This window comes from Poecile atricapillus, chromosome 2, assembly GCF_030490865.1.
Source record: "Poecile atricapillus isolate bPoeAtr1 chromosome 2, bPoeAtr1.hap1, whole genome shotgun sequence".
Taxonomy (NCBI): domain Eukaryota; kingdom Metazoa; phylum Chordata; class Aves; order Passeriformes; family Paridae; genus Poecile; species Poecile atricapillus.
Window position 1 is genome coordinate 88,277,408 of NC_081250.1, and position 27,142 is coordinate 88,304,549.

At 40.6% G+C, this 27,142-nt stretch overlaps 1 protein-coding gene across 2 annotated transcripts in view; it reads right to left on the minus strand.

The window, feature by feature from the left end:
• The window catches only part of EPB41L4B (erythrocyte membrane protein band 4.1 like 4B), a 167,678-nt gene that overhangs the window by 70,605 nt on the left and 69,931 nt on the right, over nt 1–27,142 (minus strand). Inside the window, exons 7-16 of one of the 2 annotated variants that reach the window (XM_058833180.1) lie at nt 25,738–25,858; nt 25,040–25,127; nt 24,406–24,494; nt 24,108–24,177; nt 23,766–23,935; nt 23,553–23,662; nt 21,521–21,551; nt 21,011–21,044; nt 19,936–20,003; nt 2,163–2,344 (exon numbers count right to left, since the gene is read on the minus strand). In XM_058833180.1, the coding sequence (XP_058689163.1) occupies nt 2,163–2,344; nt 19,936–20,003; nt 21,011–21,044; nt 21,521–21,551; nt 23,553–23,662; nt 23,766–23,935; nt 24,108–24,177; nt 24,406–24,494; nt 25,040–25,127; nt 25,738–25,858 (963 nt within the window). Of the gene's footprint in view, nt 1–2,162; nt 2,345–15,532; nt 16,959–19,935; nt 20,004–21,010; nt 21,045–21,520; nt 21,552–23,552; nt 23,663–23,765; nt 23,936–24,107; nt 24,178–24,405; nt 24,495–25,039; nt 25,128–25,737; nt 25,859–27,142 lie in introns of those variants that run through there. The other variant, XM_058833179.1, reaches the window with a different exon arrangement.

Below are 27,142 nucleotides of genomic sequence, written 5' to 3' on the forward strand. Positions count from 1 at the left end.
ATTTCTGCCATGAGGAGAAGCAGGAAGGCTCTGTGACCTGAGAGGAGACAGACTGCTGGAATTAACACCCTGTGCTCTGTGGTTTTTGCTGTTTAATTACCTCCTCCTGCAGGTGGGCCCATGTCAGGGCTGTGGGGAGCTGGAGACCACCATCAGCAGTGCTGGGGCTGAAGCTGGGGCACCAGGAGTCTGACATGGAGCTGTGGGCTGGATGGGGGGAGCCCCGAGGAGGTGGTCGGGGCAAGCAGGGCCAGCAGTGCCCTCTGGGTCGGGACACTCAGCAGCAGCATAGCTGGCTCTGAATGAATTTCCTGGCATGCTTCAGATCTAATTTGGGAAAGGAAAATATGGGCTGGCACACCCCCCAGAAAGGTCACTGCCTCCCAGTGTGCCAGGCTGCCAGCTGGGAGAGGTTTTCCAGCACAGCCTTGCCAGCATCCCCCAGCACCTGGGCCCAGCCCTGCAGCCAGGGCAGCCCTGTGACAGAGCGGCCCAGCAGGTGCAGGGCCAGGGGAGCCACCCAGCAGTCCCACACCAGGACAGTCTGCACTCCCCTCCTGGATGATGACGGCGGCTGCAGAGCAGGGCCGAGATGCAAATACCTGTCAGTGGCACAGGAGCACCCAGCAGCCTGCTCTGAGCCTCCATGGCTGTGCCAGGCAGGGGCTGGCCACGCTCCATGCCAGCCCCATGTGCTTCCCAGCATGAAGGATCACTGGAGTGCAGTGTACAGTCAGTGGAAAGCGGCACATCTTCTGGAGGTTGCTCCTAAGGGAGTAGCTTTATTGAAAGCCTCAGCAAGCAAGTCGTATTACTGCTCAGGATTCCTTCCTTAAATGTCTACAATGCCTTCCATTTTATTTCTTTAGCTTCTCTCCTAAAAACTGCCAAATTCTCTTGCGTAAAGAAAATGAAAGAAAATGTTTCTGATCTTCTGAAATAAAGTCTGATTAAAGTGCTTGTCCAAGTAGATGCCTGTGCAATACTGCTGAGGTGGGACAGCTTACAGTCAGGGTCACCCAGTACAGTCCAAGACCCTGGTTTCAGGAATTTGAAAATTGTCAGATTACCTGACCAGAGTGAAAGATTCCATAATGGCTAGCTATCTCAGGGTCATTTACTGTTATGAAGGCAAAATCTGGGCAATGGAAGAACTCACAGTTTCCTAGAGACATGGAATATAATAGATCATATCTTGTTTTGCCCGTCATCTGACATTCTTACACAGCTTCAGCATCTGATGCTGCAGAGTGCAGAGATTGTGAATCTGGAGAGCAGGGAGTAGGACTGCTCAACAACAGGGATGTTTCTCTTCCAGTTCCTGTGTAAACCTAAAAATATTTGGCCAAGCTCCATACTTCCATATGTTTAAAAATGCCTGTCACGTTCAGCATCAGAGACTTACACCCAAACTCCCCAAGACTACATCAGGAATGGATAGGCTTCTCTCCTCATTGCTTTCTACAAGCCAAAAATTTCTCCACTAAGGAAGCAAGAATATTCCAGTCTTGCTAGCTAAAGCTTGAAATTGTTCCAATTACCCAAACTAAGAGCAAGATGCTGTATGTCCAGTGCTCCAAAATTTCTGCTGCTTGTGCCCAGACATGAAACCAAGATCCAAACAAAGAGGGCTGAGGGCCAGCTGGACAGATCAGCAAAAGACAATAGCTGAAGAGAGTAGGTTTGTGAAACTATACAAACACACGGTAACAACAAAAAAGGAGCCTGTGCCAAGTGGTTAGAGAGACAGTATCTGTGACTAATGGGGTATTTGTTCAGCTATGGAACACCCACCAAACACCAAATCCCACAACCCTGTAGCAAACCAAGGAAATTGCAAATCTTGTCTCATTTGCACATGCCACAAAGCTAGCAAATAATAACAGGAAGCACATTCTTCAAGGAGGAGAACTGAAATGCACCCTTCCCTTCCCTTCCCTTCCCTTCCCTTCCCTTCCCTTCCCTTCCCTTCCCTTCCCTTCCCTTCCCTTCCCTTCCCTTCCCTTCCCTTCCCTTCCCTTCCCTTCCCTTCCCTTCCCTTCCCTTCCCTTCCCTTCCCTTCCCTTCCCTTCCCTTCCCTTCCCTTCCCTTCCCTTCCCTTCCCTTCCCTTCCCCTGAAAGCACCAGAATCACTGAAATAACAATCACTGCTGTGGACTTACTGGTTGGGTTTGGAACAGCAGAAACAATGTCCTTGCTTTCGGGAGCAAGGGCACCATAATTGGCGTGGTGGTGGTGATGCCGATGGTGGTGGTGGTGCCTTGCAGCCATTTTTGTGGTATATGGAGTTCCACCATTCTCCTCAATGTTGAATGGATGCAGATCGCTGTTGTTCAATGGATAGCTACAAAATAAATTCAGTTCAAATTAGAGCAGTAAACAGTAGCACCAATTGTACTTTTGGAGAGACAGAGTGAAAACTTTCTTGGGAAAAAATGCACAGCTCTTTCGTAAATACAAATTTTAATGAGGTATATCCCAAATCTTTACAGTTTTCTATATCCACAAGATTTATCATATGAGGAAAAAGGATGCCTCTGCTTGTTGGTATGACTTTAAGATCAGAACTATTTTTGATTTTACACAATACACAGTCTCTGCTAGAATCTGTCCTGGGATAGGAAAGTCATGAAGCAGAAAACAACTCCTTTAAAATAAAATTGTCCGAAGAGCAGACCAAGGAACAGTCTCAGAGTAACACTACATTCCTGAGAATGTACATGTCTCTAAATGTATGTCACTAAAATAGCTATATAAAAAAATTCTGACTTAGGGAAAAATTGAGAAATAAAATATTTTACAGATTCCAACATACAAAATAGCACTTGGTCAAAAAGGAATGGTACCTATGCTGGGATAACTAGTTTGGGTTTTGGTGGCGGTTTTTTGCATGTGTTTAGTTAGGAGATTAACTATTGTCAGACTACAATAACTGGCAAACGGGGACACACTGACATTTTAATTCACCATCTCTAACTGAGAGGTGACAAATGACACTGCTGCTTTTCTTCATTAGCTTTAACTGATGCTGTTTCAGTTTATTGTTTGAAATTACACTGAATTTCTAGAAGTGATATTTTCTCTCAATTGCAGCAACCAAAAAAGATTGAGATAATTCTACAAAGATATTGCAAACGACTTGAATGTGCTTTCCTCAGAGGAGTGCTTAAAATTTTTATAAGGTTTTAACTTATTCTGTAGTAGTGCATTAGACAGTAGTTGCAGTAAATCAATTCATTTCAACAAAAGATTAATCCCCTGCCTATTTGAAATATGCTAAAGAAATTATATCTTCAGCTGTATGGGTTTTCAGTTTGCTTTTATTAATAACAGCAGCCGGAAACCTGACAACAGGAATGAAGACAAACCGAATAATTAAAGGAACAATAAATAAATTATACCTAAGATATTTGCTACATATGTTCTCTGCAGATTACTTAGTGATTCAAAGCAAAAATAACCAAATAAACACATCTGCATAATTTCCAAAGTTATACTGAAACACGCAGCTTGGTACATCATTAATAACCACTGTCTTCTTAGTAACAACTTCAGACAACATGAGATTTCTGACTGGGTACTAATTGAAAAATACTTTTATGCTGGTTACTATTTGAAAGCAGGAGACGGGGAGGGGAATGTTGCATATATTAATCTTGGCAGGTTCCCAGCATGAAGCAACCACCGCCAATAAAGCCACTTCTGATGCCTTTTTTGCCTTAAGGAAACTATACAAATAGGTGTCTGATGCACAGGGGACAGCTTTCGTGAGCTCAGATAATCCAGGACCAGTCTGTCTTTTCAAACTGCACTAAATCTTTACTTCTATAATCAAATCAAGCAAGTGCCTACAGGGGGAAAATGGTACAGTCTAATGAGATTGCACACTAATTGTAGTAGCTCTCCTGCACTTTCCCTTCAAGGGCCTAGGGTTGGCGTGACATTTTTTTACTGAGAAGATAGGTGGTTTTGTTCACATGTTTAAAACCCTGCTGGGAAATAAGGTAAATTTGGGGCTGGAGCCTCAGCACATCTTATTTTTTTGTTTGTTTCATCTGATTCAATTTTTTTCAAGACACAAAGCCCTGTGTGTTGTTACATTTTACCCACCAGCAGGCTGGTTTAGCAGATTTTCAATTGGTCTTTTCAAAATGGATCACACCAAATCCTTACACTGACTCCTCATACTGCTGTGGGCCTAAGGTATCTTCCTTGCTGAAATGAGAAGGAGCTGAGGAACTGAACGAGCCAGCTGAATTAACTTCTGGCCTGAGGGCAAATGTGCACCAAATTCTCTAGATGTATTTCTTGACTGTCCAGAGAGGAGAGTAACATGTAAAGGTAAAATGTAAGGAGACCATTACATCAAAGAAGTAAAGAGCCCAGCAAAGCTGATGTTCAGCTATGCACTGAAATCCTTGAGGACAGCAGGTCACAAAGCTCCAGACGGGGTGTCACTACCCAAGCAGCGAGCTCCGACGTGAAATCCCACCTTAAATCTGCCAGCCCATGTAAAAGCGTGTGGTCATCTGCACTGTTCTAGGGCTGACAGCAGCTGACAGATGTCGAGGCAAACTCATCTCAGGGTCAGCCAACTCTTGCACTTCAGATGCATATGAGGTTGGGCATTTATAGATACCCTCACTACCAAGAAGTTATGAACTATCAGAAACAACACGCCTTGCAGCAGCCCCAGAGCCTGCCAACTAAAAAAGGTGACAGTACCAAATAAAAACATTGTAAGTAGTGCAAATCCCTTTTCTGTGTATTCTCTCATATATATTTTAGGGGCATATTAGATATCTTACTGTAATTTCTACAAGCTGACATCATTATATCACATGTTTCTCACTTTTCTTCCACTGTCTTAAATACAGAGACTTGACACTTTTCCATTCGATGCATCCTTTTGTTGCCAACTTTGCTTTCTATTGCTTGCTTCTATCTGGCTTACCTGAACAGAAAACATGCTCATGTATCCTTCTCAATCTATTGATGTAAATAAATCTCTACTTTCAGCGAACCAACTTTTTGACTATAAAGTATTCATACTCCTGACCTCCAGGAATTTATACTTGCTCCCCAATCATCAAGTAATGCTCTCAGACTATGTGCATTATGTGGACAGGCAGTAGTTTTTATCCTTTCTCCTGGTATGCCAATGTTACACCGTTGGTTTACTTTTTAAACATCAACTGGCTGTCCTGCAGGTTTCCTCTTTCTCTGCTATTTACCTGTGTAGCTTTCTCAAAAAGCTCCAGCTGTTTCCTATGCAGAGAGCTCCTATCCTTCAAGGAAAATGAAGTACGGCCCTACAGGCAAGTGAGCAAAGGAAGCAAACATTTCTTCTTTGTCCCCCACTCAGGAAAAAGCACTCCTGAGGATTCAGTTTCTGGAGACTGAACCTTCAAAAAAGTAACTCAGTGTTCACAAAAAGGTTAGTACTGCCTTTAGCCTCAAATTCACATTAATTAGTTTTTTCTGACCAAAAAAGCAGCACATTGAGGAACAAGGCAAATAACACATATCTACTAATTTCTATTTTAAAATTTTCTATTTTACAACCTTTCATTTTACATTTCTAGTCCTCTGTCTCAATTTTACTCTTTACCCTTTACCCAAAAAGCTATTTTCAGTTGACATTCTTAGATTTCATGTGCTCCAGTCACCTACTGCTTTATCAAACTATGTCTCTAGTGTACAATTCACACACACAAGTGTTAAGAGGACATAGGAAAATGGGGAACAGAAAAGTTTTTGAAAGCCTTCAAAACCAAACTATGTGGGCCTGTGTTACCTGTACTGAACCTCCCTCACTAGAAGAGACTCCGTGACCCTCCTGTGCAATTGATTTCAGCATATCTACACTTGTTTATTCTGTCTCCTTTACTGCAATTTAAGTCACTACTTTATCTCCCATCACAGGCACAGTGAGAAGGTTACTTCTTACTATAGAAGCCTGTCTTTTTGAAAATGGCCCTTTACATCTCCCCTAAGGATCTGAAGAGCTCTGAATTCCTCAGCTGCCCCTCACAGGTCACTCTACATTCCCTACAGCTCTGAGACACCTTGCTATCCTTGTCCACCCAGCCGCCCCTGCTTGCTTCCAACATGTGGTGCTAAGAACTGGACACCCCATTGCAGCTGAGGCCTTGCAAACACATTTCAAAGAGGAAGGGCTGCTTCCCACATCCTACAGGATCTACTCCTGTTTATACACTGGAACATGACATTTTTCCATGCAGCCTGGGATTGTTGACTCATGTTTAACTTGTGGTCTTCAAGAACATCAGATCCTTTCCTAAACTGGTTTCCAGCCCTACAACTTCAGTTGTGACACATCACTCCTACCTAACAATACAAACATTCCTCCTGAGCTGTGCCCTTATCTTTCTGATGTGCTAACATCAATACGTGATCAGGACAGGAAAGTCCTCACCCATGACAGGCCCGGTACGCAAGGACTTCCATTTTGGTGTAAACTGTGAGTGACAAGGGGTTTTTTATAAAACAAAAGGTTTTTTTGCCTTTCCATGCCATCCTCCCAGCTGCCATCCCCCGTCTCCTGTAGCAGAACTTAACTGTGCAGCCCTGCAGAAACATCTTCCACCTGTGTCCCAGAACAGGCTTTCTCCTGCACCCTGCCCATACCCCTCTTTCCCCACTCTTCCTCTAGTCATCTTCCACCTGTCTGAAGTTACACTTGGAGTGCAAATGGTGGCACTTTCTTCTCTCCTCTCCATGGGGAGGCTGGAGGGGCAATAGCAGGCTCAAACTATCATGCCTCGTGGTTGACTCTAAGAGTTGAGACCTCCCCTACTATAGCTGAACAGTAGTTTAAAAAAATTCCAGGCTTCTAGGTCTGGTTGTCATAAGTAACCTTCAACAATTACCACACCCACCTCTATTTGCTTTGAACATTCCTCCTGCACCAAACCAATGCAATTTTCCAGTATTTAAAAATCCTCAAGCTTTCCACAAACATCTTCAGAACTGCTCTCAGTCCTCCCCCATCTGCAGCTCGGAGCAAGCCTGCTGGTGATTTGCACAGGTTTTGGCAGCAAAAATTCACGCTGCTGGCACACTGAATGTGCTGGGAGATGTATCACCCATCCTCGTATCATTACAATACCTTCTCCAACATCAAAATGGGCTTTAGGTGTGCTCCCAAATGGCAGCCAGGGGAAGTGTTGCAGCGCCTGTTAACATGTATGTGTATTAATGAGTATGTAATGAGAGCAGGCACTGCTTGTGAAACTTCAGTGTGGCAGCCAGGGGGGGAGACTTAACAGCTATGCTAAGCCAAACATTCATTTTTGGGTTTAGTATTCCCCTTTTTTGGGAGGAAGGAGGGTAGACTGGGTTAATTCCCTGCCCATACTTCAAAAGCAGTTAAAAAAGTAAAGAACAAATAAGCCATAATGAACTTTTAGCTAAACTTCCTTTAATCATATTTAGAATCTCACATACCACTTGTTTTGCTAAAGCATGGTAAGTGGCACAGAGAAGGAATTTTGCATTCTCTGAAAATGTCCATGTGGAGAGGAAAGAAGAGAAAATGAGGGGATAAGAAGGCAGTACATGTGAGTATCACTTAATTGCCAGGACTATTGGACTGAAGCAAAAGACCCAGCATTACATGAGAAGTGAACACAGACCACAGCAGGGTGACTGCAATAACAAGAGAGAGGGTAAACTTTCATTCTGCAGCCAAGGAGTGGGACATACAAAAACAATGAGTATTCCTAAGTAAAGGAAAACTGGGATCACTAAAACCAAACTTATGTTGTTTTTTTTTTCCTTCACCATGTAACCAAGACCTCTTTGCTGGCCAAAACTGGCTTCCTGAGTTGTGTGAAGTGTACCTAAAGCTAGCAGAGTGGTTACACTTCCATGCCTGCTCTGTGCTCTGGCACCAGAACATCACAGCTGGCCCATTTCTTTCCTTCAGGGAAGGCATGGAAAACTGTGCTACAAATTTCTTTCCCTGTTGCCAGGGATGATCCACAGTCCCCATCCAATCCTAGGGACACCTCAGAAAGCAGAGCAGTCAGCCAGCAGCCTTCTCTCAGACAGCCTTGATATTACAGAGAAAATTATAATAGGGAAAAATATATTAATAAATGGTGATGGAAGCCTGCTGTAAGATACAAGATGCTGAAGTAAGTTTTGAAGCAAGACTAATCTGGAATTCTCCACAAGAAGAGTAAAAAAGCCTGCAGCAAAGCACGTTCTAATAAAATACCAAGGAACAAATCTTGACTTGATAAAGACATCATCCTTATAGATTTCACCTTATCTGCATAAAGATCATTAAAAAAATACTGTCTTGCAAAACTGTCCTGCAAAATATGCCCACTGGGAACTAAGTGTGCTTTTCTTCATTTACAAATGCTTTTAATTAACACTAACAATAGCTAATGATATTTAATCACCTGTCAAAAAAAATTGTCCCAGATGTCCTTGTAGATGAGAAAACTCTGAAAAGCAGACATACAATTTTCTAAGACCAACAAGATCCTCCCTCAAGTCTGCTGCCTTCCCCTTTCAGACAGAGGCCATATATTCTTGTCCTTTTGAAATAAAACAACTTGGGCTGGCTAATCCAGGCGAGCTAGCTCAGGTTAAAACAGCAGCAAAACCAAGCAAGGAACTCTGGCCTCTGAGGTAGCCTGCAGCTGATCTCAGACTGCTAGCCATGGAGCAGCTTTTCCCACCACTTAACCCATTGAATAACTCAGGTCCTGTGAGCTAAGCACATCCCTGCCTCATCTCTACTGTGCTCAGTATCGCATTGCTGCCAAAGGATGCAGAGAGAAGCAGGCACAGGCCTGAGGCTTAGCTAAGAGAACACCAGAGATCACAGGATGTGACAGAAGTTGCTGGACATAAAAGATGAAGGCAGAAGCAGCTACAAAATGCTACAGAACATACCCAGAAGGATTCCTGAAATTCACAGGTACTTATGGTAGGGATATATGGCCAAACACCACAAAGCTTTGATGGGGGAGTATCAGGATCTCTTGGGCGAGAACAACCTTGTAAGGCCAGCACTCTCTAGGAAACTGTGTCAGGAACTGTGTAAGGTCCAAACTACCGTGGTAGCCCTGGGACATTTGAGTATGGACTTAGCACAACCAGGAGCAATGCAAGGAAAAACCAGGGGTAACCATGAGAAGACAAGAGAAAGAGATAATTCATGTGCAGGATGAATTTCATTTAGAATGCACATGAGAAAAGTGGGAAGTGACCAGCCCCATATAAGCAAGCTGCTGGTCAGTCAGCTTGGCTGGTCAAGCTCCCATCACCACAGTCCAGGGCATCTTCTCAACTGCAGTCCTATATTCTGTGGAGGTGTGTGCATCAAGGATGGAGCTCTCTGTGCTGCCCCACATTTGTGAGAGGCTGTTTGCGTGTGCGGTGCTGCTCAAGGTGCTGCCCTTCACCTCCTCTGCTCCTCGGCAAGGCTGGATGAGTGGGTGCTCAGTGAGCATTTCCATCTCTGGAATGAATGCTCAGCATCTCATCCTGGGCTGTGAAGCCAGGAACTACAGCAGCCTTGCATCTAGCAGATTAGAAAAGTGTAATCCCTTTAGCCTTGAAGCCAATCCACTGGATTTGGCTTCCCTTAACAATATGCTTCCATCTTACAAAATCTTCTCTGTCTCTGTCCTTACTTAGCTGAAATTCCTTGGGAAAAAAACTTTTTTTAAAATATACTAACCAAACTGTGTAATTTTAATACTTCTAAATTATTCTGATTCTGAATTCTGCTAATGCTTTACAAAAAATATGCTGTCTTGTGAATTTTCAGTAATTTGCGATAACTTTAAAGTCCAGTGTGAACACAACTGACTCTGTTGCTACACAAATGACTTCTTTTTAGTTTATAGATTTTTAAAAGACAGTATTAACTGGTAAAATTAGTACAAAATCACACACTCAGCACAGCAAGGCCTCTCAATTATGTACTTGCAACCTCTGCCCTATCTCTGGGCAGAGAAGTTCTCACTTCAATACTTGGGCAACTCATCTGACTGACAGCAGGAAACTGTTAATTTTACCTTTAAAGCCATTTTCACTGTTTTTTTTTTTTTTTTTTTAAGTCAGAAATTGAGAACAAGACACACACATTAAATGCAACCATTGAAACTGAAAATGAGTAATAACAAACAAAGGCCTGGGCTCAGAATTTTGATACCGGAGCAGCATCCAATTTTACATTCAAGTTTGCTTCAAATCAGCCTTGCTACAGAATCAGAGAGCCCTAGGTACCGAAGACACAGATGCTGAAATCACAAAGCTCCCTTGCTGTTTTCATGCCTCTTCTCCATTCTCAGAATTTCTAGCAGAATCCATTGCTTTTCATTTTCTAGTTCCTTTCTTTTGCACATAACTATAAAACCCTGCTCCTCCTAAACCCTCTACTTGAGCTTTTTGTTTGCCTGACCCATTTTTTCCCTGAGCTCTTCCTTCCTGTTTGACTCCTGCATTCCTACTGATGAGAAAGACTTGTCTTGGAGGCACCGTGACGCTGGCTCTGCTGTTTGCCAGCAAGGCCTTCATATTCAGGGCCTTGGCCCCTGGAGATGAAAAGAAACAGCCACCCTGTCGTCTGTTTAGGTACTGAGTTTGTTACTACGCAATTAAACAATTCAAAGAGCTCTGGAGATTCATTAGTGATTTGTATTTCCACTTCTCTAGGAAGACAAAATTGCAGAAATTGGTAATGGCAGGTAAAGCTGCTGTGGTTATAATGACAGCACAGAATGTTATGGGTTTAGTAAGGAAAAAGTAACTTATAATTAGCTTCTTATCCGGAGTTTAATTGCATTAGATCAGTACTTCCTACTTCTCTAATTAGGTATGGCTAATTCTTTCATTTTTGTTGCGACTTGGAAAGTAGATGTTTTTCACTGCCTCAGTTAAAAAATAGAAAAAGAAATAGCATTTTTTTAATCCATCAACATAAGACATTGGTAAGACAGGAACTAAAAGTTTTCCAAGATGTTCCTGTATGAAACATCTGTTCTTGTGCAATCCAAAACATCATCTATCATATGATGAGGTGCAGATTTTGCTGTTTGATGGTTTTAAAGATTAACGTCATACTATTGGTTCTATGAAGGAAAAAGGAACAGGAAAGGAAAGAAGAAAAGATAGAAATGGAAAAGAAAAAAAAACACCAAGAACATTACAAAGATAGTACATTCATGGTAGAAATATAATTGTGGTGGCAATTTGAAAACAGAACCCTAGGGGCACTTCCACTGGTTCCCATAGCCACAGCTCAATATTTATCTTAATTTTAAATTGGCATATTCTTCAGTTCTGAGAGGGCGTGATGATTAAGGCAGTCATCATGAATGCTTCTTCTAGTGACAAACTAGATTTCTTCTGAAGAGATACAGGCAATAGAGCACAGAAAATAAGGTGCCACCAAACTCAGAGGAGTATCCCACACTCATTCGAAAGCTGCTATACAAGAAAACACAAACCAGTGAAGTAACATCGGGTCAGGCTGGTGGAACTTCTTATCTCTACCATTCTCTGCCAAGTCCGCCAAGATTCTAACTGAAGGGAGAAAAATCATCTTTAGAAAAACTGGATGGAAGATCAAGAGTTGTTTTGGTGTTTTTTTTAATCTCTTCTTTCTGTTCAATACTGAAAGTATATTACATGTGTAAATTTAAAGCAATATGCAAGTTATTACAGACATGCTTGTATTTCTGTAGCAAGATACTCATATCTGCAGGGGACAGTGCACAAAGAGGCCTGACACGTGAACTTTACAATTAAATCAGATTAACAGTCATGAAGTCACCTCTGGGAAAGCACTCTATTTTGCTTTAAAGTACAGTCATGAAACAGTCATTAGTAAGTGCTCGAGAACAGCATTTACTCTGCATCTTTATTGCTGGAAATGATTGCTATCAATGGAAGAACTACAACTGAATTATCTGTTGGGGGTTTTTGGGTTTTTTTTTGTTTGTTTGTTGTGGTTTCTTTTGGTGATGGAATGGCAACAAGAGCAATAGCACATACACTGAGGAAGGGAAACTCTTTAGCCAGTCACTTCAAAGCACAACAGTAGGTAGAAAACAAGGAAAGCCGAACATTGTCTTCATGATCACCACACACCCCTTTGCCATGTACTGCAGGAGGTAGACAGAAAAGTGTGGCCCACCTCTACGTGTTTTTTCTGGTCTGATTTGACTAGGATTGTTTTTTTCCAAAAGCTGCATCCTTCTATATGCCTGCTGAGGAAGGAGGACTGATTTTCCTGCAGGCTCTGCAACACTAAAACTTGGGAGCAGCATAAGAGCACTGTGATTTTCCAAGCTTGTGCAGTTTGATTGTAATGCAGGAAAAAACCTATTTATTCTGAAACAGTTCAAAATCTCCATCCTCACAATATAGCAAAAATTTGGTTAGGGTACAGAGTGTTAGTTCAAGCTGGCTCTCATGAAACTTCTGTATTAACAAAAGTCAGGGTCCTGGTGGATCAGTACCCCTTCTTCAAAGCACACACATGAGGTCAATCAAAAAAAATACATTTCCTAACTGATCTCCATTGATGTTGGTCTGTAGCGGCTCTGGCACCAGCAGTCTCTTTAGATGCCATTAGCAATGCTGCAATGACAGCATTCCCCCTACAAGTCTGTTTTCCTTGGTTCTCTGTTGTAGAGTAATAGGAAAACCTCTCATTGCCAACAGCCTTTCCAGAGATCTGGAGTGTCAGGTTAGATAGATGTGCATCAGAACTTCTCTCCTTTGAGGTAGGAAGAGCAGCGTGCCTGCTTGATACACAAACTGAAAAGATTCCTCCTCTGAAAAGAGATGATTGCAGTGCTGAACTGTCTCCTCTCTCTCAGAGAGCCCCATCTCGCCAGCTTTGATGCCTGAGAAGCAGGTGATATACGTGGTTTCATTTTCCCCTGCTGCCTTTGATGTTCCCCAGCTCATTCCTCGCCAGCATTTGAAGTTCCATTTTCAAAATTACTTGCAAACTCCGACACTTTCTCTTGCAGGCTGAAGAGACATCTGCAGCGCTTATCCAGAGGAATAGAAAATCACATTTTACATCACCAAACCATAATATATGCTTTGTTGCCATCCACATTGTAAGAAAACATTGGTTTTCTTGGTCAGTTTGCACATGGGTTCAATAGTAATGGGGTTCAGAAGGACTTAATTCTTTCCTTTAAGTATGCAAACCCCTGACTGCCAGCTTTAGAAATGCATTATAAAACCTGATCCCTTTGTTCACTTTGCCTGTGACTCACATTGACTAGAGAAAAATAGCTGAAAATGAAAGTTTGAAGAAAAAGCCCACATTAAAACAATATATTCAAAGTGACAACACTTTCAGTATTGTATTTCAGGTATCATATTTCAGTATTCAATATTAGTCATTAGTTTGCATGCCAGGGCCTGGCTGGGGCTGAAAAGCGATGTATTTCAGCTGGTGTTACAGATGTGGTGTCACAGTGCCACCAGCTTTTCAATTCCCCCAGCAGTTCCTGGGGAAGAGGACATGGGATTAGAGTTATTACAAGGCAAAGGTAATCTCCCTGAAAAACCAAAGACATAGAGTGTAGAGCCAGCCCTGCTAGGGAAGCCGTGGTTTCCAGCCTTGTTAAGCACAGGAGGAAGATGTGCAGAGAGATGATCAAAAGATACGCTCAGCCAGGTTGTATCAATTAATTCTCCAGCACAAGGAAGAAGCAATTCCATGCTGGACTTCAGATCAATGTAATTTCTCCAATACCTATCGCTATACTCAGACTTCCCCTCCATCCCTCCAAGGTGAGGCAAAGATAGTGTTTATCATCTGTAATCAGATTACAGAAGCTTCTAAGTGTATGTTGGACTTGTAAAAAGGTTTCAGACAACAAACACACTTCAGAACAGGGTGGAGAAAGTTTGCACATGCAATTCAGTGGGTACCCATGAGAACATGTTTCATTTGTATTAAGGTATTACCTCCTTTAAGCAATTTTCAAGGCATTTTTTTAAAAAAAACCAAACCTCCCTGTGTATATTTAGAACACATTTAAAATGTGTTGACTTAGAACAACTGTGTTACATGCTCTTTGTTAAAAATTACGCAGCATTTCCTCATGAGGAACTCCTAGGTAAAGTAATTCAGTCATTTGGTGTATAAACACTCACATACCAGAGCCATCAAGTTCCTATACTAAGTTTGTGCCTATAAACTACCAGAGGATTCCTGCAGCAGCACAAATTTAAGAAGTAGAATTGATTTTTGATAGAGCTTTCCCTGTATTTTAAATAAAAATTGCTGCTGTGTTTAACAACAGACTTAACCCAAACATTTTCCACTTTTGCTCTCTCTCCCCTGTCTACATGTAATCTGGTATCAGCTGAAGTGTTTTGTGTTACTTCAAATAAAAAATTGTAATCCTAATATCACAAGACTTCTATTCCTTGTTAAAAACAAACTATTGTGAGTTATGACTGTGCTAATTTTAGGGAAAAACCCCGCCCCTGTATTTTTTAATATTTAAAGCAACTCTTTTATACTACCCTGTTCAGATACCACCCATATCCACCTTTGTTCGGGTGGTGTAAGCTGCACAGGTGAGAGCACTACTGGGGTCAGAGAGGAAACAGGCAGATATGCTCCCTCTTCCTGACTGCATCCCAGCCCATTTGCTACAGGATGCCAACAAAGTCTAGAGGAAGGAAGGACAGAGACACTGATCTCTTCTTACCTAGCTGTTCGCTCCGTGACTTGGCTGGTTCAGATTTCTGCAGACAGCAGGGAGGATGAGGGATGAACAAGTGAAAAGGGAGTACAGGATGTGTGGGCTCCCTCTCCTGAGAAGCAGAATGACAAGTGCTTCCCTCGAGGCGACACACACAAACTGCAGAACACACAAGGCCCACAGGTTGTTCTTCACCAGTGTGCCTGAGGCTTTTTAACACTTACAGGACCAGTTGGGCCTTGTGCTGTCTTTTCTTGCAGTCTGTCACAGGGAATGGATCCCTCGTTCAGTGCACCTTCAGCAACAAACCAAACATAACACAGGATGAGGTGGAACACTGGCAACAAACCACATGGAAGCCGACAAGGTTATAAGACAAGAATGATACTGTATCATGAATGTAGGTGTGTAAATAATAAAGCACCATTGCCCCACACTTTAATGTGAGTATTCAAAAAACCCTCCTCCACAGTGCTTTCAGAGAAGCAGCTAACCTAGATGTTTGTTCCAGTGGTTCCAACGAAGTTTCTCTTCCTTTCTTAAATAAAATGCGCTGCTGAAATAGAGGAAGACTGGTCTGGGGAAACTGAAGTCAGCCTCTGTGATTACACACCTCAGGTTTAACTCTGGAATTTTCACATCTCAGTGCACAATTGCTTTATTGTCTTCCCCTCTCTACAGACTGTAATGGAAACATCAATCCACCACAGCATTAGTAACTACAGGGGAAATCGGGTACAAGCATATCTACGACCCTCCCAAAAAGCTTTCAAAAATAAATAATGCATCATAACCAGATCAACAAGACTGACATTTTTTATTTGTACTTAGCACATACAGGAAAGATCAAAACAAATAATAAAAGATAGCATTTGTAAACAAATGTATTTCACAAAAAGTTATAAACTATCAAATTTTCTCTGAAAAAATTCATTATAGCCATTTATAAATGTGTATTTATCAAAATCAAGTTAAAAACTACTTCATTTTGAAAACATCCCAAATAAAGATTCATTCATTCCAACAACTTCAGAAAGACCACAGATGTAATGCCTAACTAAAACAAATGCACGTGTGAAGATGGCACTGTGATTTTTGGTTTAAAGATAACAAAAAAGTCTGCAAGCGATCAAAATACCAGCCAGTCAAAGTCCTATGTCTGTAAAATATACATTCAACTCACAAATGTTTTTAAACTTTAAAAAAATAGAGCTATTCCACTGGAATGTCCTCATTTTTAATGTACTGATTATATGTTGTGTTTTTGAACCCACTCAGAGAAAAGTTATCAGTAGCTAGTTTCATGTAATTATAAAGTTCACTTCCATAATCACATTAAAAATAAGACAACAGCAGCACCCTTTTAGCAAGGATTAATTTATAACATTCTTGCCTTTATAGCAGCAGGTATGGTTTTGGGGAATGCTATCAATATAATCAGTAAGTTAAAAAAAAAAAAGATACATACTCTGTGAAGTTTATTACAGTGTTCTTTCCCTATACTTGTTTTCAAAGTTAGGTAAGCACCTCTACTTTCTTCTGCAGAACACAAAAATTAGAAACAAATGAGATTCAAACCTATGACTGCCTCAGTAGGCTCCCTTTGTTGGTGTTCCACAAGCCAATTTGATTGCCAGTATGAATTCTGTTTTTTCCTCCCTCCAATCCCCTATTTGCATGCCAACTAAAAAACAAGATTCTCAAACTTCATCTATTATTTTGACTCAAAAGAAGCAAGGTAATAAAAATAACTAAGGCACAAAAGTCTGATCTTCAACAGCAGGCAGAGGGTCACAGATATGAAACTAGGGTAGAATGAAAAACCCCAGAAATATTTCTGGTCTCAGGGCACTGAAAATTGTTACCAGAATTCAAAAAAGGTTTTTCAAGATTTTTTTTTAACAAAGATATGGAAAACACTTTTCCCAAGAATGTCCACAAACACGAAACAAGGATGGATGTACATACAAAGACACACACTTTTTGCACAATACACTTTGAACATACTGCAGACAGACAAGGACCATGGAATGCAATGATGTCTGTAAGATGGCAGATGAAATGAAGATGGCTCTTTTTCAGAGAGTCGTCATGAGTTTATCTTGGTACACCATGCTTTGGACTCCTCCTAAATTCTTCTGGTTCTGTTCCTGGATATACCGTAAATTGCTGTCCTCTCCACTTGTGGGGGGTTTCCAATAGGGCCTGTCATCATGATAGGGTGGCCTGTACCATTTGCACAGTTATTGGTTAGTGAGGAATGGAAGTCAACTTAGGAGTACTACACAGTAACATGAGCTCATCCCGCAAGTGCTAAGCATGCACATGGAGCTACAGCATGGGAAGGAAAGGGGGACAGACCTATAGGTCTGATGCTGAAGCTGCTGAAGCAACTGGAAATCTTTTAGCTAATCTCCAAAGGCTTTCAATCAGAGCTCAATCACTAAAAACCCTCTCTGTCTGCAATGTTACAGACAAGCATAGTGCATCAATGCTCCGGAATTCCAGTGGGGAGGTGGGGACGGAGAAGGAGGCTACGGGAAAACTAAATTTGTACAACACACAAGTAAAATAAAACACCATGCAAAACGCTGAGCTCATGAAAGTACATCCTTCAAGTGCAAAGGGTTAAAAAAAGGCAATCCTATTATGAATGAAAATTGCTCTTCTGTAGTTACTGCCATTCCTTTGGCACTGGTGCAGTTAATTAACTCTAAAGCAGCCTGTAATTTACAGAGTTTAATTTTCTTAAGAACACCCCCAGTCTACAGTTACTACAGGTAATTCTCTGAGACTTGCAAAAGTACTAAATGGAAAACACCTTTTTCCTTACTTGCTCATTATTTATTGCTGCTTAGAGATACTAACTTCAACCATTCCTACAGTGTCCCCTGAATCATTGCAGTGGAGTGGGGAATAAATAAAACAACAATTTTGAACACTATGTAGGAAACCACAACATTTAACATTACCTTATTACCAAATTGAAGTTGCAATTATTATATATACGGAAGAAATTCTTTTCTGTGAGGGTGGTGAGGCACTGAAACAGGTTGCACAGAGAAGCTGTGGATGCTCCATCCCTGGAAGTGTTCAAAGCCAGGTTGGATGGGCCTTTGGGCCACCTGGTCTAGTGGAAGGTGTCCCTGCCCATGGCAGGGGGTTGGAACCAGATGATCTTTAATTCTCTTCCAACCCAAGACATTCTATGATTCTGATAAGGTTTTTTTGAAGTAGCAGAAACACAGGCAAGGTTTAGATTTTACCTTTTTTTAAAATATATTCTAAAGTTATATGATGACAGCTGTTAATTGGACTTTTTTTCAGAAGGTTAAATATTAAGCTAACTGCAAACAATTTCACTGAAATAATCTGCACACAATTTTAGTGAAAGAACTGTACTAAGAAAATTAAGACACAATTCCACAATTTCAAAATTATTCAACAAAAGCTCCATATATGACACGTATTACACAGGTCATTGCATTTCAGTCCATACTCATTCCAGACTTTCATGCCCAGCATAAAGAATTTTATGCATCTGTAGTTGTGATCTTAAGTTTGTAGTCAAATGGCATAAGCTTGTTCAAATCAAGCTATCCAAGGCTGATAGCCTTACATGTCCAATTTTTTCACTTTGAATCCAAGTTAGAATAACTTGAAACTTCTACTTTAACCACACATTTAAATGCTTCTACCTGAATGGAACAAAAATTCTGAGCATCTTTTCTACCAAGCTTTTATGACTGAGCTTTTAAGTGTGGGTTGGGGTTTTTTTACAGCCTTACAAGCCTTGCTATAAAAAAGCCATTGTTCATATTTCACTGACCTTAGTCTTTGCCCAGGCAGTGGAGGGGCTGAAGGGGGAGGTTGTCTACACACACTACAATACATTATTGTGCTTATTTCAATATCACTCTGCTCCAGGGTGGACTACTTGGCTTTAAAATGTCACGGACTGGTATCCTAAGTGATGAAATCTTTAGAAAAATTTCAGCAAAACCTCAAATGATTTATGAAATCATTAGGCTCTCTTGACAACCACTCTTTCATAATGTGAAATTGTACATTTTAAAGTGCTCATAATAAACTGGATAAAGAAACCCTAAAATCAGGAAGACTCCTGAGCCTAAAATACAGGCAAAGTTCATGACACAGCTTGAAGTCTCCTGTTTCTAACACAAATTTAATATCTGCTTTACTGCTGTGTCCTAGAAATTTCAAGATGACAATGCCTGTCTGCTTCTCTGCTTAGTATTTCTAATAACATACTTGCCTTTTTCCTGCGTCCTCAGACTCTAACTCACACCAAATTGTCTTTTCATTAATTTTAAGCTCAGCCTCATCCCTAGAGCCTGTCCACACTAGAACCAAAGTCTACCTATTGTGATGTAAGTATATAAATGCTAGATAAGGAGGAACAAAGATAAGGGTATTGGTGTTTTTCACTGAAGACAGTAGTTATTTGTCTACAAAACTGAGTCATCTAAGAAGGTTACTTTTTATTAGAATAAAAAAAGTTGCTGGTTTTTATCATGTGGACATGTATAGACACATATCCACGAGCAGATGCATGCCTTCACCATGCATTCCACCAAGTGGGTTTTAATTGGACTGAATTTCTTCCAAAATGTCTTTTCACTCAATGTCTCTCATCACTAGCTACAAACAAAAAAGTATGCGAGAAGATAACACAACAGCACATGCAGGAATACTTTTGTGAAACAGTTCTCAAAAACTCAATGCTATAAATTTACTCATTATCTGTGATAAATTGTTCCATGTATTTGTCATTTTTCCATATACATTTCTGGAAAAGATAAAAACAGTGCTCCACTGCAAGAATGTTATTATTAATAACTTAACTTTACACTAAAAAATATTTCTTCTCTGGCTTAGGAAATTAAATGCAAACAAACTGATCAATTTGCAATTAAACTACAGTGCAGCTCCCCATCCAACATACTTCCTCCAGGAAATCACTAACATTTTATTTTGAACTAGAAGTCAACTAGAAAAAAACCACTTCATATTTCAAAGCAAAACTTAGGAGCTATTTAACACTGTCTCTATAGCCCATAGTTAAAACTTCTGCTTGCTTTTTATCTGCAGGGAACTGCCCAATACAGCCACCAAATCCTCATACCAGGTAACATAAAGAAAGAAATAACCATCTTTTTTTTACAAAGGGAAGATTGCTTACCTTACATTCACAGGTGTGTGTGGATGCCAGTGTGGCTGAGCAGGATGTATATTAGGATGATACTGTGGCTGCAAATGGAAACATTGAACCTGGTTAATGAAACCATGTAAAAGCTCCTTATTAACTTTTCCTGGGGTCATGAGAAATACGTTCCTGGTGAACCCTAGAAACCCTAATGCTTCAGACCTTCTCCCAGGTCACTGAGCACACACACGAAGTCTCTTGGTGATGAGTCTGCTCATTAGGACACACTCATGGGAAAAGGCAAAGAAAATTGCTCTCCTGTTTGACAGACACCCTGGCACATCTAGTGCTTCTCATAGAAAGCACATCAAAAAAATGTCAACTTTGATCAAAGGTGGAGAATAAGAAAGGTTACTGTTATAAGAGCAGGCTTCAAAAGGTCACCTATCTTTGGTGACAGCACTTCCCTCTCATAACCACAAGATCTTGAAGAGAAACAGTAAAAGAAAATCCCTGGTGAGAGGTTTAATAAAAAGTGTTAAGACTAAGTTCTCATGCACATACAGAGATTGGAAGCTTGCTTTTTTTCAGTACCCACTAACTGTCAGTAGCACAGATGAAAACCAGGTAATGTTTCCCTGGAGTGCATAAAAAAAGCCCCAACAAGCATTTGACGAGCAACTCTTTAAGCGTGATGAGGGAGTTAATTGCAACTTTGTAATTGTCACAATCATCCAGTGTGAAAGGCTGCTCTAGACAAAAGCTCGCTCACAGAGCAGTCTCCTGGGGCCCATCACATTCACAGTCCCAAAGGCTTTAACCTTCACAGAAAGGAAAGGGATGGGGAAAAAAGATGGCCAATGGTGTGCATTCAGCTTGCAGAGCATCCAAGGACACAGGGGAAAAAAGAGAAAAGAGTCCCTCCACCTTCTCTTTAACCCCAATAGTTTAAAGGAATAAAACCCAAAGGTTTATTTCTGACATATCAGAGAATCTCACCCCAGAGTAAGGAAAGGGGAGCAAAACAGCTGTACAAATTATAAAGAGCAAAAATATTTACCACAAAATATGAAAATGCCAACATTTTCCTCTGTAACCGGTATGCTCTTACCTGGTAGTTATGGACTTCAGGAGTATTTTTAGCACTAAGAGAGAAAAAAAATTTGCTTTTATGTAATCAATTCATCTATGTCACAATGTTTTTTAGTTCAGGGAAGTACTAAAGAGAAATAAAATTAATATTTTTAAGGATAAAAGTATTTGTTTCAAGATACACACCACAGCAGTTAACATGTGAAAGAGGGGTGTAAAATTTTTCTTTGTCTTACATTTAAAAATATGAACAAATTATGCTTGATAAGCTGGCATAAGAGCAGTGAGCAAAAAGGAAGTTTTAGTTTAGTCTGAATTAATATATAAAAATAATTTAAAAAAATAGATTAAACAATGGAAGCAGGCAGTCCCCAAGAAGAATCTGGGGATGCATAATGTGACATGCCAAAGCAATTCATCCCATACCAGACAATCTGTTTCTACATATCCTAACACAGATATTATCTTCAGAATCCTTTCACCCAAGAACAGCAACTGAGAGGCAGAGAGAACTTAGGCAGTCACTTACCACAGTTGTGCTGCTTTCACAGGATTGTTTGCTTAAAAAGAAACAAACAAAACCTTAAGACAAGTGAAATATCAGCCATTTTTCAGCACCTGTTGGGCTGTTACACTATGGCTAAAGTGAATCCTCACACAGACATATTTGCACAGAAGTATCAGAATTTCAAGTGTAGCCCTGTGCTTTCTAGCAATCCTGTGTAACATCAAAGTATGAGGCAGACAAGTATACTCTTCCCAAATGCCACAAAAGGACTTTTGGCAGAGTATATTCTGCACAACACTTAGTTTTCTCACCTTATTGTAGTACCATGTCAATACCATCAAGTCCCCTGGAAATCAAAAACTACCCCTTGTTGAAATTTTCACCATCTTATAGGAACCAGAGTATTCATAAGGCTGATAATGGCCTGTGTCTTATTACAGGGAACAACAGTAGCCAAAATAGCCCATCAGTTGTAATCTTGAGCTACAAGGTCTTGGCTTGTGCGTTGGACAGGCTGGAAAGAATGGTGAAGGTGGCAGCTGAGTAACTGGGATGTACCATCCCTTTTTCATGACTGTGTGTGTTTCAAGAGAACTGAAAAACTCCTGAGTGATAAACTGAAAGTCCAGCTGACTGCCAAATGCAGGAGGTTAATGACACACTGCAGAGGTCTCAAAAGCGACAGAGCTAGGAGAGAATCCAACCCTTGCGGGCTGCACTTAGGTACACATCTTAATGGCCAGAAGATGAATGAAAGGTAATAACCTACAGGGAGTTTTTGCATTAACTTCACAAACATGCTGTTGTGCTCTCTAGAAGGAGATCACTTGGGTGTGAAAAGTTCTGACTGGCTACAATGGACAGAGAACATAATTAAGCATAAGCCACACTTTTTCTCTTCTCCCTCTACCTCACAGACATAAATAGAGAAGCATGGAGACTCAAGGCAAAACCTGCAGGTCTGTCAGTTCCTGTTATGACAAGAATAAAACTTACAGAATTCATTCTTCCACTGATAAAATAACCCATACTATATAGTTCAGTCTCGTGTCTCACATAACCAGCACCTCACAGATTATTAAATTTGCATTTCAGCTAAACAAACTCCTTCCATGTACTAAGGAAGGAAGCAGGGGAAAGACTTACAGCCTCTAGAAAGCATGCATGCTTGTTACCCTTTCTGCCCCCACTGTAAATGAGCCATAAAAATGTCCCCAAAATACCACAAGGGCTGCTCACGGAACTGTGGCTTATATTTGGGGAATGCAAAGGAGTGTAAGGACATTCTAAGGGAATGTCATCTCACCCTGCTCTGTACAGCAGCCTTGCTCCATACGGCAACTATACCTGCAGGCTCAACTGAAAACAGAATTTGGAGAGGGCTATCTTGCAAGGCTCCTTCCTAGGTTTTTCTACATGGAACAAAAAGCTCAAGTTTTTAAGGACAAACTACAAAACCACAAGGGAAATCAATTCCTTATCATTCCATTTAAATTCAGTACATCTCAATTCCCAGGGCAAGCTAGTTAAGGTCACAGTCTGGATAGGTGAAAAACATGTCATTACAGTCAGGAAAGCCACAACAACTCCGTAATGAGACTGCTCAATAACCCTAAAATTGTCTGGGTAGATAAGCAAGTCAGTAAGGCTTTTGGATACTGCTCCACCCCACATGACACAAGCAATTCTTCAAAAAAAACATTACAGGCTTTTCCTTAGTGGGTTTTCTGCAACTTTTCCTTCCTCCTCAATAGAGCAACAAAAGAAACCATAGGTACCTCCTCCATAGATGGGGGTGGAAGAATTAACTGTAGGCAAAGATTAAAAACAGAAGATGGAAACAATGAACTCTGGCCAATAAAACCCCATGTACGTTCTGATTTTTTAGGTGATCTGACATTTTTTTCTTTTCATAATGTGGTTTTTTCATAATTTTCAAAATTTTCATAATTTTTCATAGTAACAGATGTCATGATTGTAATGCGACATTTATGGGATTTAACGGGGCACCTGCATGACCAATTCAGTGAACAGATGTATAAAAAACACTTACCCTTATAAGTGGAATGCCTCCGAGAAGGGTATCTCTTGCTGGGCCTTCTTTCAAATGTACTAGTTCTGCGTAATCTTGTCCCATGTGTTGCTTGATATTCTGTCCTCCCACTTAAAATACAGAAATAAACAAAGTAAGCTACTGCCTTCTGCGGGAAGCTGTACCTGCTCCTTTGTATAAAGAGAAATACATTGCTGTTACTTCACTAAATACCTGAATCTGAAGCGTGATCCCAGCCTTATGAAGTCAGATCTACTAGATTTACTATTTGCTGGGGCTCGCAATCTGAAGAAAGCGTGGTGCTCCACTGCACATTTCCACAAGTGCTTGCACGTTTTGGCACTGTCTAACCGGAAAACAAATGTGTGCTCTTGCTCTCTGCCCTAAATGCAGAAACAAAAGCTTTGGGAGTTGGCATGCATGATATTAGTTATTGTCCTTGGTAGGAGAAACACAGCCTGGGCCAACAGTGTGCTGAGCCTCCCTTGTCTTCTTACCAGCCTGAGCACACACCACACTTTGTTGGATCAGGCCCAAGTAAGGGAAAGAAGTTACCTGTTCATCATCTTCTACAACCACGAGCGTTAGTTTGCTCTTTTTAAAATCCATTTTTGTGATTTTAGGCCTAAACACAAGAATCAAAAAGAATATAATTACAAGAATAGTAAAATAATTTTATTTCAACAACTACTTTACATTTGAGTGTGGTACTTCTAACCAGGCCAATCTACCTTCAGATTTTAAACTTTGTAGATCCAATTAAAAATTACAAATAACAATCATCATCCCATTATGCAAGAGAAAAAGATTTCAGCATTTTAACAAAAAGGAATATAACACAAAAGAGGATTACCAAAAGAATAAGCCTATTTTGTTGGCTCCTTCAAAGATCAATATGCCTGTTGGTGTCAGTCCAAGAGCATATTCACAACCATCTCTTCCCTGCAAGCAAGTACAGAATAAATAATCTGCCATGAGCAGTGTAAATCTTAATACAGTAGTATTGCAAAATCCATAGGTCTTAAACTAAACAAGAAGGATGTCATATTTTTTTAACATTACAGAGCAGAAGAAGAGCAGTAGTGAGTGCGAAGTGGCATATTTTGGCAATAGGAGGCTGCAGAGTGCCCTTTGTGGGAGGAGGCCATGTGCTGCTCAAAGTGGCTCTGAGATCCATGGAGATGGACCCACACTAACACCACATCCAGGGGAGCTCACATCTCACCTCACCTGTTTAAGAGCAGGCAGCTCCTGCCTGGGGAAGAAGACACAACAGGAAGAAATGGAGGGACACAGGAAAAGGCATGTGGAAAGGGATACCGTGGGAGCACAGGGAAGCACCCCTGGGAGGAGTGCTGCAGGTGGGAATGACTGCTGAGGGCCCATGGGACAACCCAGACTATAGCAAGGACACTCCTCAGGGACTGACCCACAGGGACAGGGCAGGGACCTCACACTGATAAAATAAAACATCACACGGATCTTACCTTAACTACATGCATATCTACACCATACATTTCTAGCCATTTAGCTTTGTTCAAGTAGCACAATTCAGCCTGCGCTGGGCTCTTTCCCCTATGAACAAAAAATTCATACTTCACGGTAAGAATTTTTTATGTGCTTTAAATGCTTTCAGATTCATTCCCTAACCTTTTTCTTTGTGCCCTCAATCTTAATGACACTAAACGATATTTCAAGCTTATGTTTTTACACTCTTCCCTCCAAATGAAAATAAAACAGAAGACTGAAAACGCAAAAAGATCTAAAACTGCCAACAAGGATGCAAGTTCAGATAACAAAGCATCACGGAAATTTACCATATTTATTAAGAAAAGATAGGAATATGAATTTGTAACCACCCTGAACTCAAAATTTTTGTTTGCATGAAAGAGAGAAAGATATTTATTTCCAACATAAACAGGATAAAGACGTAGCTCCTTAAATTATTACAAAATAATCTAAAGAAAAAACAGTAACAAATTAAACCCACCACCTTCCAAAAAAATCACCCCAGCAACCTTGCCTAAATTACTGCTTGATATTTCTAGGGAAGGGAGTGCTCAAAGCCTTTTTGTAATACTTCTCTACTGACAAACATAATCGCTATTTCATGCCTGTTGAAAGGATTTGACTTTGGAAAAGAAAACCTGTTGCTAAAGACCCCACTCCCACACAGGTACTCTACCTGCACTCTTTCCATTTCTGAAAAATGTCAAATTCCATTGCTTCAGTCTGGTTTGGTGCAAACCTGAATTCAGACACGAGCTCTGGTGTGTGCTCGGGATGCTCACACTCTCCCAACTCAGCTGAAATCAATCAATTGAGAAATTAAAATAATAAAGACCTTGGGATGACCAGAAACATTTAATTCCACTATCCCTACAAAGACAATGATAGTCTGCAAGTTCCTGGGCATGTTGCAGAATGTACTTGTGTCAATGCTTTGAGTCAACACCCCATCCCCCCACTGCTGGCCCCAGGAAATTCAAACCAGATTTTACAGCAGAAGTCAGATAAATGCATTTGCAGGAGCAGTGTAAGGTTGTGGTACAGAATTCTGACATTCAGGGATGTTATGACTGAACCAGCTCAACTAAAGCTGCTTCTCTGGATTTTAAAGCACTTATAGGAAATAAAGTTTCTATTTAAAATGATCATCAATGCATCTTCTGTTTTAGAACAGATAACTCTGAAACTTCCTCACATTGCATACTTTGCATTCCCTAACACTTCCTATTCTATTGCACGCTTTGTTTTTTGTCCTAGTTCAGGACAAATTTGGGAGTTATGTTTCTGTTCATGTCAAAACACGAAGGGAATACCTTGTCTCATGAAACCAGTGATAAAGCTGTGTAGTCTTTTAAATCACAGTGGTGGTGTAATATTCAGATTAAGTATTTTTTAAGGAAAAAAATGCTGAAACGTTAACATAATTAAGGTGTCGTTTTCTACTTATATGCTTAGGCTCTGGTGTTTTCTTTTCTAGGAGCAGAACACTTTCCAACTCCACAGAGCTCAGCAGGAGATACATTTCAGTGACTGACACCCTTACCTGCCTCGTGTCTGTGACAGCTTTGCTCCTGGAGCCTCTCAGCTGTACTAAGAGGCTGCAGCGTCACTGCCTCAGGATTGTGTGGCAAACATCAGTGGAAAATACACTCTTCAGCAACACCATGTGCCACTTGATATATGATGTGATTCCCAACTGGGCCTTTGTCAGTCAGCATTTCTTAACTGTTTACTACTCTTAACTTCTACTACCAAAATAAAACTATAAATGAAAAAGCATAGAGGGAAATAAACTCCCTTGAAGAAAACAGTTTTATTCCTTCAGGGGGCTTTTACACTTAACAACTGCAAAAATTTTTTTCACAGCCAGACTCCAAAAATACCTAACAGGATCCATCAGTAGACAGGAAGTTACATTCAAAATCCAATCTGTTGGCTGATAACACCTACTAGGTGGTTTTGAAAACTTGTGCTCTGCTGAAACATTTAGCAGTCCTAAGGATATTAAACAGATTGAGTTCACTGGTCTTAATTTTTAATTACTGTCTCACACACATTTTTTTCTCTGAACAGTAATCTTC